The sequence below is a fragment of the Bactrocera neohumeralis genome, unplaced genomic scaffold (genome assembly GCF_024586455.1).
Source record: "Bactrocera neohumeralis isolate Rockhampton unplaced genomic scaffold, APGP_CSIRO_Bneo_wtdbg2-racon-allhic-juicebox.fasta_v2 cluster09, whole genome shotgun sequence".
Taxonomy (NCBI): Eukaryota; Metazoa; Arthropoda; class Insecta; order Diptera; family Tephritidae; genus Bactrocera; species Bactrocera neohumeralis.
Window position 1 is genome coordinate 35,893,518 of NW_026089622.1, and position 10,216 is coordinate 35,903,733.

General features: G+C 40.6%; 2 protein-coding genes across 5 annotated transcripts in view; one reads left to right on the forward strand and one right to left on the reverse strand.

The window, feature by feature from the left end:
• The window catches only part of LOC126764210 (uncharacterized), a 99,698-nt gene that overhangs the window by 3,068 nt on the left and 86,414 nt on the right, over positions 1-10,216 (reverse strand). Inside the window, exon 1 of one of the 4 annotated variants that reach the window (XR_007667828.1) lies at positions 7,789-8,403. The exons of the other annotated variants lie outside the window; for them this stretch is intronic. The gene's annotated coding sequence lies outside the window, so the exon portion shown is untranslated. Of the gene's footprint in view, positions 1-7,788; positions 8,404-10,216 lie in introns of those variants that run through there. 4 annotated transcript variants of the gene reach the window in all.
• On the forward strand, positions 5,197-5,805 carry LOC126764233 (mediator of RNA polymerase II transcription subunit 21-like). The gene is made up of 2 exons (XM_050482038.1): positions 5,197-5,276; positions 5,333-5,805. The coding sequence occupies exons 1-2, from the start codon at positions 5,235-5,237 to the stop codon at positions 5,723-5,725; spliced, it is 435 nt and encodes a 144-aa protein (XP_050337995.1). The 5' UTR covers positions 5,197-5,234; the 3' UTR covers positions 5,726-5,805.

The window sequence follows — 10,216 nt, forward strand, 5'->3', positions numbered from 1 at the left end:
AAATATCTGTCATCAAACAAACAGTCGTCGCACTCTCGACTTGGCTCTCACGTCACTGTTGACAGTCATAACTTTGAAGTTGTAGATAGTTTCGTATATTTGGGAACCGGCATTAACACCACCAACAATGTCAGCCTGGAAATTCAACGCAGGATAACTCTTGCCAACAGGTGCTACTTCGGGCTGAATAGGCATTTGAGAAGCAAAGTCCTCTCTCGACGAACAAAAACCAAACTCTATAAGTCACCCATAATTCCCGTCCTGCTATATTCTAGGGACGATGACAAGCCTGGACGAAGACAACAACTGATGAGTCGACGTTGCGAGTTTTCGAGAGAAAGGTTCGGCGAAAGATTTATGGTGCTTTGCGCATTGGCCACGGCGAATATCGTATTCGATGGAACGATGAGCTGTACGAGATATACGACGACATTAATATAATTCAGCGACTTAAAAGACAGCGGCTACGCTGGCTAGGTCATGTTGTCCGAATGGACGAAAACACTCCAGCTCTGAAAGTATTCGACGCCGTACCCGCCAGGGGAAGAAGAAGAAGAGGAAGACCATTCTCACGACAGCCGGTTATACGCACCGGAATAGACTCGGATTTCATCCGACCAAGGGCTGTTTTTTCGGCGATCTAACCCCGTTTGGATCGGTAAGTGTTAATTTGTGTGTGTCGGCATTGGAGCAATGCCTTACAGCAGGGTTGCTCCGTATCCTTCTGATTCGTCTAGGCATTGAGTCCAACCCGGGCCCGGAGGAATTTTTCTACTGCGGCTCCATCCAAACTCCACCTCGGTCAGGTGCAACACATGCAATGGATGGAGCCATCTTAAGACCTGTTCTCGCCTTAAGACTCATAGGGAGTGGACCACGCGTTACGTGGCCCCATGTTGCCTGCGCAATACTGCGACAAAAGCCTCTACGGCTGTGCAATCTGCATATAGTTCGCGCGCCGCGCCGCCACTCAATCCGAGTGGCCAACAGAGGACCTCCACGGTCCCCAGGAGCTCAATCGGGCAACCTTCATCCCGCTCCAATCCTCGTGCGAGAACCAACCAGCAGCTCTCGATCCCCCGCACAGTCTGTGCCGTGTGTCAGACTGTCATACGCCGGAATATTACATCCGTCAAGTGCAATTCCTGTACTGGCTGGTGTCACTTTTCGGCGTGTTCCGGCCTGCGCACCGCACGTGAGTGGAGTGAATCGTACGTTGCCCCATGCTGCAGGAGTCTGCCCCCGTACCTCACAACAGTGGCCTCGCCTACCAACACCCCAGCGCAACAACCGCCCCTGCGGGTTCTACAGCTGCAACAACTACCACCCACACGTCACTCTCTCACTCCCAGGATCACCCACGGACACCCGCGACAAACCCGGCTACTTCAATTTAACTGCAACGGACTCCAGAGAAAGATCGAGGAGATAGTTGCACTCATGAATCGGGAACGTGTATCGATAGCTGCGGTCCAAGAAACCAAGCTAAACAGCTGCTCAGATCTTCTGAGTTGTGCCGGTTTCAACGTATTACGTAAAGATCGCGAGCGAGATAATGGTGGTGGCCTAGCCTTCATATTGCACAACACCGTGCAGTATCGTCTAATTGATGAAGACATCGACCCCAGGGATACTACCCTAGAATGTCAGGGTATAGCTATCCAGTCAGGCGATGTCGAGCTCGAAATATTTACTATATACATCCCCCCAGTTACATGTTGCCCAACAGGATATCACCCGAATATAGGTGCGCTACTTTGTGGTGAAACCATTTGGTACTAGGCTTTAACGCGCACCACGATCTTTGGCATTCCTGCCTGTCAAACGATCGTAGGGGAATGGAGCTGGCGGAACAGATTGACGATTCGACATTCTGCACAATGAATGACGAAGCCCCCACAAGAGTTATGGGCACCTGTCATAGCTCGCCGGATATTACCATTGCTAGCGGTGGTCTGATAAACAGCATAACCTGGCAACCTATGCTAACTCTCGCATCAGATCATCTGCCCATAATTATTTCGATCGATAAGCCTCCTGATTTTGTTCCGTGGACAACCGCACCTACTTTAACTTTAACAAAGCTAATTGGATCGGCTTCACAGAATTTACTGAGAGCACCTTCAACGCTCTACCTATTTTTATGGACGTATACGTTGGCGAACGTCAATTCCGCAAGGTGATCGCAGCAGCTACCGCTCGCTTCATCCCGGCTGGAAGAATAGCGGAAATCCGCCCCTATTTCCCAGCGGAAGCAGCCGTTTTAGCTAATGATCGCGACACCTTACGCCATGCCGATCCCGGGGATCCCCGAATAAGGGATCTCAATTTGGCGATTCGGCGTATGGTAAACCGACATAAGCGGACGAAATGGATAGAGCACCTGAAGTCCTGTAACCTTAGCGTCATAAACGCCCAGATAGTTCGTGGCCTCAACCAGAAACCACCCTGCGAAAGAACGATCCTCGTAGCGTTGGACCTGTCAAAAGCTTTTGACACGGTCAATCACACAACGCTACTGCAGGACATCGAAACAACTACGCTCCCTCCAGGGCTAAATAGGTGGACCATGAACTATCTGAGCGGTCGCCAGTCATCCGTACTATTTCGAGGTAAAACATCTAAACTGAGAAGAATTAAACAGGGGGTTCCGCAGGGTGGTGTCCTCTCCCCACTACTGTTTAACTTCTACATCTCGAAACTCCCACAACCACCAGAAGGAGTTTCCATAACCTCGTACGCTGATGACTGCACGATATTGGCGTCGGGCAATGGAATCGATGGCATGTGTTCGAAGGTAAACAGCTACCTCTCCGACCTTTCTCGTTTCCTCACTTCACGAAATCTCACACTTTCCCCCACCAAATCCACAGCGACCATATTCACAAACTGGACGAAGGAGTATAGACTTGAGCTTAACATTGCAGTCGACGGCGTCAAAATTCCGACTGTCAACAATCCTAAGATTTTAGGTGTAACATTCGACAGTCTATGCTCCTTCTCTCCTCATACCACCGCGATTATCGCCAAAGCACAGAGCCGCAACAAAATCCTCAAGTAGCTAGCCGGCAGCACATGGGGAAAAGACAAAGAAACGTTGTTGGCAACATACAAGGCAATCGGCCGGCCAGTCTTCAATTACGCAGCCCCCATATGGTCGCCTGGATGCAGTGATACGCAGATGAGGAAACTACAGACCTGTCTAAACACTGCACTCCGGACCACTACAGGATGTCTTTTGATGTCTCCCATTGAACACCTCCACTGTGAGACGCTTAAGCTCCCAGTTAAGGAGCACAAGTTCCTGCTGGGATGCTTTCGCAGAAATCACCGCTGCAGTCATCTGCTTGGAGCGGAACCGCCTCCTAGGAGCATCAAAAGGTCATTCCTGGATTACGTCGACGACGTCGTACAGTACGCCGACCGGACTTCGGACGCAACTAACTTTCGACAGGTACTGACCGCCATTCACTGCGGAGCCATCAACACCTTCACCGACTCCCTTTCCGTGAATGGCGTTCTTGGAGTCAAACCACCACCCATCTCAGACGAAGAGCTCCAGCTGCCGCGAGAAACGCGTGTGACCCTTGCGCAACTTCGTTCTGGATACTGTAGCAGGTTAAACTTCTACTTATCCAGAATAGACCCTGACATACCAAATGTATGTCCTGCATGCAACGAGTCTCCGCATGACACTGACCACCTCTTTGCATGCCCTACAAACCCTACCCATCTAACACCCTCCTCCCTTTGGTCCGACCCCGTCGAAACAGCACGATTCTTTGGCCTACCGTTAGATGACAACGACGACAACACAAATGACATTTACCTTCCCAACGGGGATTAGATTTCCGTTAAAACAACAACAACACGAATTGATAATTTAAAGCAAAAACATTTTGGGGCCGGCTTTAGTATACCATCCCACGATTTCAGGGTTAAAAGTGGTATGGTTGGATAGTGCTGATGCTCCAAATTAAGAATATATATAATTATTACTGCCGCAAACTTATAGTTTTCCAGATATTTGCATTTAAAGTTGAAAATTTTGCAAATTTAATTTTGCAATTTCCCGACTTATGGTTAGTTTTTCTTCCGTATTATGCACTTTTTATACACTTACAATTCACTACAATATTTCTACATATGTATTTTTTATTAATATGTTAGATATTTGCTTAAAATAAGCATTTTATATTTTACATAAACATTATTACTCGCACAATAACAATAAGTGTTCCGTGTTTTAAAATAATAAGTAATGCCATATCAACACATTTATCAAACGAATAAAAAATAGGTTTATACCCCAAATACATAAATCAGAATCCCTTTTCTTGCTATATCATGAGTAAAAAGCAAAAAAAAAGTTTTGGATCGGCCAGGGTTATTTTTTTGAAGCGCGGCCGAAGGCCGCCAACGCAAAAAGGAGTTTTAATCGTAAAAACCTGACACACCCAGGTGTTGGTCGCCCAGGATAATTTTTTTCATGCATTTGAGTTTTTTTATTTATTTTTATTGTTTTCAATCATTTGTGATATGGTAACACTTATTATTTGACAACACGGAACACTTATTGTTATTGTGCGTGTAATAATATTTATGTAAAATATAAAATGCTTATTTTAAGCAAATATCTAAAATAATAATAAAAAATAAATATGTAGAAATATTGTGGTGAATTGTTATTGTATAAAAAGTGCATTATATGGAAGAAAAACTAACCATAAGTCGAGAAATTGCAAAATTAAATTTGCAAAATTTTCAACTTTAAATGCAAATATCTCGAAAACTATAAGTTTGCGGCGGCAATAATTATATATATTCTTAATCTGGAGCATCAGCACTATCCAACCATACCAATTTTAACCCTGAACTCGTGGGATGGTATACTAAAGTTTCCCCACATTTTGCATAAAAAATTTCACTTTTAACAAAATATTAAAATTTCATTGAAGTGAAAGGAATTAGTATGGCCATAACGAACTTGTGTACATGCAAAATGGACAACTGCGTTGTTTTGTGTACATGCCGGCCATTGTGTTGTTGTTGGTTCTCAAAGTGTACATGTAGTAAGATGCAGAACGACGTTTCTAGTTCACTGTCGTGCTGCTGCAGTCTGTCGTGCTCTATGTGTTCGACACTTAAAACAATATTCCACATTTACAAATGTAAAGAAAGATATCGATATTTTTTTCACATCATTATTAATCTTTACTAAACATAAAGAAGACATGTCTGACCGTTTAACTCAATTGCAAGACACAGTTAATCAAGTAATATTGGTAATCTATTGTATTAAAATTATTTATAAAGTTCTGTTGCTTTTCAGCAAGCTGAGCATTTTTGCAACGCGATTGGCATAATTCAGCAGACATCGTATCCAAGCAAGTTTTTAAATTTTGATCGGATGGGCTCTCAAACTCCCATAAGAACCAACACTCAAGAAGATTATGCTCAGCTTTTTGCTCAGCTGATTTCACGTTGTGCAAAAGACATAGATACACTAATTGAGTCATTACCGAATGAAGATAGTTCAACGGAGCTTCAACATCAAAGCCTTCGTAGACTAGAAATTGAAAATCAAGAATCTGCCAAAAGGCTTGACGACATTGTTCAAAGTGGTGAACTTTTACTAGAAAAAATACAAATAGCGCTTGAAGACATTGCCCAGGCTCAGTTAGAAATGCACGTATCGTCCATCAATCGCTTTAATTTGTTCTAATATATGAAATATTGAAATTTAGTTCTTAATATACATATCGTCACCTAAAATGCAAAATAAAGTAACAACATTTTCGGAAATTTGGTAAATTTAAAATAGCATCCCCCGATTTCGGGGTTAAAATGAGTATGAAAGGATACAGGAGGTCGTCCAGTAGTTGCCGCTAACTAATCGTTTTTGAGATATTTGCATTTAAAGTTCATTTAAAACTCGCGTTTCTCCGATTTATAAAGAATTTTGCTCTTATATTTTTAACATTTATATCCACTAACACCACTAATTCGTTTCTAACCACTTATTTAATATTAAATAGAGCACAATTCCGATTTCTTTGGCGCCGCGATTTGAAGGTACCGTTGGAAAGAGAAGGGCCTCCTGATTAAAAAATATATATTAGTTTACGAGATATTCGACCTAAAAGTTCAAAAATTCCCAAAATTCGAATATTTCAACAAGCTATTTTACCACATTAAACACACTACTCACATTTTTCATTTCAAATTAAATAATTTAAACTATAAACTTTTAAATAAATCCACATTTTACACTTTTAACAGTCTTTACCGAAGAAATCTTTGTTATAATAATATCTATCTATCTATGTATCTATGTATATAAATAAAAATGAATTGTTGTTCGTTAGTCTGATTAAAACTCGAGAACGGCTGGGGCGATTGAGCTGATTTTGGTTTTAAAATGTTTGTCGTAGTCCAGGGTAGGTCTTAACGGTGTGCAAATAAGGAAAAATTGCGAGTGAGATATTGTAAGACGACAATTCCATTTTCCCATATAAAAGTTGACTCTAATATATAAAAATAAGCCGGGTTTGCCTTCCTGACGCTATAACTACAGAACGCATGAACCGATTTCCACGGTTTTGCATTCGTTAGAAAAGACTCGGGGCTCCGTGAGGTTTATAGCAAAGAAAATTCAATAAAAATTCCAACAGAAAAGCGGGAAAATAGAAAAACAAAAAAAAAAAATGTGTTGGTAAGCGCATAACTCAACAACGCCTGGACCAATTTGGCCAATTCTTTTCTCTAAATGTTGCCGGAGGTTCAAGGATGGTATTTACGGAAAGAAACTTTCGAATAATTGCCGGAAAACCCTAAAAATAGCCCTTTTTTCCCATACAAACGAATGAATGTTTGTTTGTTAGTAACGCTTAGAGAACGGCTACACCAATCTTGATGAAATTTGCAGAGGTTGTTCGCTGTGGAACGGGGAAGGTTTGGAAATAAAAATACCTTATGGTTTTCATGAGGAAACGTCTGAAAATTGGATAATTCCAAAAAGTAACATTTATCCATACAAATTTTGTTTTCAATTTTTGTCTATTTTGTTTTTCAATACTTTGATTTGTCAAATATTTGAATCATTCAATTTCGGTCGCATGCTTTTTTATTCCGGCTATTCAAAAGAAAAATTATTGAAAATTATTCAGTGAAAACTTTATGTTTCACATAAAGTGAACAATTACAGATTGAAATTTCTTATGAAGCCACGAAGAGGTCGCGCTAATATCGGTCGGCGTTCTTTTTGCCATTAACGTATGGCAGCCCAAGACACAAGAACGACTTCTCCCAGGATGCGATGACATACATGTATAATTATGGAACGCGGTCAATCAGCAAGCGATCGTCACGATGTCACAGCACGACTTTTCAAACAACAGCAGCGATGTTTGATGGACTTTATCTTGAAGCAACATATGGTACATACATATATGTATATGGTGCTGTTAGATGCTGGATGTATTCTGTTGAGTAACAAAAACAAAGTTAGACGGACGCACACATTCTTCTTTGGATGGTGGATGGTGGTTACACCAGATCAAACTGATGAACTCATTTCTGCGGAAATTCCTGATGCAGAGAAAGATACAGTATTATACCAAGTGGTGAAAACTAATATGGTTCATGGACTTTGCGGACACCACAATCCCACTTCGAGTATACAACAGATAAACAATCACAATATATGCACAAAACGCTATCCAAGTGCTTTTCTTTCGGAAACTCAAACTACAAATGATTGATATCCACTGTATAGGCGTCGCTCACCAGACGACAATGGCAGAACATTCAGCATTCAATTTAGAAGAATGAATATTGAAGTTGACAACACATGGATCGTATCATATTCGCCATTATAGTATAATTCACAGCAAGGCCAACCAGTAGATTGACATCCAGGTGTGTTCTCAACTAATGCATTAGGACGAATTTACACAATCCACCCGAAAAACGACGATTGTTTCTACCTTCGGTTGCTATTGATTAATGTACGCGGTTCAACTTTATTTGAGTCATTGGGTACTGTGAATGGTACGGTGTGTGCAAATTTTGGAGAAGTAAGGCAGAAATTACAATTGCTGGAACATGTTAATCACTGGAATGAAAATGAAGCTCGCACACTTTTCGCTATAAACATTTCGACAAATCAGCCTTCAAATCCGCGTCAATTATGGGATACGAACAAAAAAGACATTGCCGAAGACATTTTACATCGTCTTCGCTAAAAATTGGAAGTGGGTCAATTCCGGTGGTTCGATATCAATTCCATCTGTCGTTTATCAATTCACAAAAGATGAACTCATCACGAATGTTCGGAAATTGGCCAAATTATTGTAACTACGATGCCTTAAGTGCACGCGCAATGTTAGCTGCCATAATACCGATGTTGTTGACTTAAACTGGAAGATTCAAAGTCAAATTTCAGGAGACTTGCGCTCATGCAAATCGATCGATCGTTTTGACAATGAAGACGACGCCGTGAATTATCCAGTGGAATTTCTAAATTCTTTGGAGAGGCTTGGTATCCCACCGCATCATTAGCGTCTCAAAGTTGGATCTGTCGTTATTATGTTCCGCAATCTGCGCTATCCAATACAAGGGGGAGAATGCTTGATTCTACGAATTCCTTTGAGTTCTAACGATTTGCCATTTCAGTTCAAACGTATTCCGTTTTGAGTTAAAATTGCATTCGATATGACAATCAACAGGACACAAGGATAGTCGCATAGTGTGTGGCATAAATTTGGAAATAAAACCATCTTTTCTGTACATCGGAACAAAAACCAAAAAATGTTGTCAAAACACATGATTTCACGCAGGACAACGGCTGCGGGGTCAAAGAGCGCTTCAATAAAACGGATAATTTGCGGACACGTATAACGCTTCGATTCAGTATTTACTTTGGATTCACTTTCATTTACTTAGAGAAGTTCAACTAAATAATACTTACTACTATGGCCTTATTATATATGGCAAAACATCCAAACGCTGTCTGCAGAAAATCAAAAAATATTACCACATGGCAGCGCGCATAATTAGTCTCGCGTTTCGAACAACTCCAATTGCAAACATACTTTTTGAACTGAAACTCCCTACTATTGAAGACTGCATTTTTAAATTAACTGGGAATAAAATATATAACTGCATACAAAACTCGGATAACATCCTGTACAAAGACTTTAAGGCTTTAGCTCACTCGAAAAGATACTTAAAAATTAATTCTACAATCTCGGAAATCTTCAAAATGGCAAAGAAGATGGATATAGTTTTTTCGAAGCTAAAAACTTACAAAGTTTTCAGTCCTCCCTGGAAATCTGCAGAATCCCTTTTCATCTCCAGTGGTTTTACCAAAAATAGCACGAACCCACTTGCTTTAAGGCAACTACATGCTGAGGAAGTGCAAAAATGGAAGCAAAAGAACTGGCTAATTTGGTACTGTGATGGTTCAAAGAAAGTTGAAAACACTTTTGCTATTACAACAGAATCTAAAGAACTAATCAAAAATGGACTTTTGCCTAGCTACACCGCTATTTTCACCTCGGAAATTACAGCAATTGAAGAAGCTGCAAAATTAAAACCTAAAGGCTGTAAACTAATTATATGCACCGATAGTCTCTCATCTATAAACGCTTTAAAATCTGCAAATATTAGTGATATTCTCACACGTAGGGTTAAGGAGACTCTCATACGAGGCAAAAATATAAAAATTTTATATACGCCAGCGCATGTAAACATTACGGGTAATGAAAATGCCGATCAATTAGCAAAAGACGCACACTCTCATCCTACTTTTTTATTAAATAACTACACCGAAAAAAAGATATTAAAAGGTGCCTCGCAAACTTCATCAAAAAACAACGTGTCTCTAATTATGAAAACAAAATTAATGCTCATTATAAAACTATGCACCAGTTATCTCAACAGCATGGCAGTAAATCGAATTTTAAAACAAAACACCAGCAACTTGTTTTGATGAGACTTAAACTCGGCCACACAAAATTAACGCATGGATATTTACTTTCAAAAGATTCACCACCACTTTGCATGAACTGCAATGATACCCTGACCATGCAACATCTAATAAACTGCTACAATGACACATCGCAAAATGTTGATTTGCATACCGCTATAGCCACACTGGACTACGTAAATATAAGAAAACATCTACCTGCTATATTATTAAAAATTAATTTAA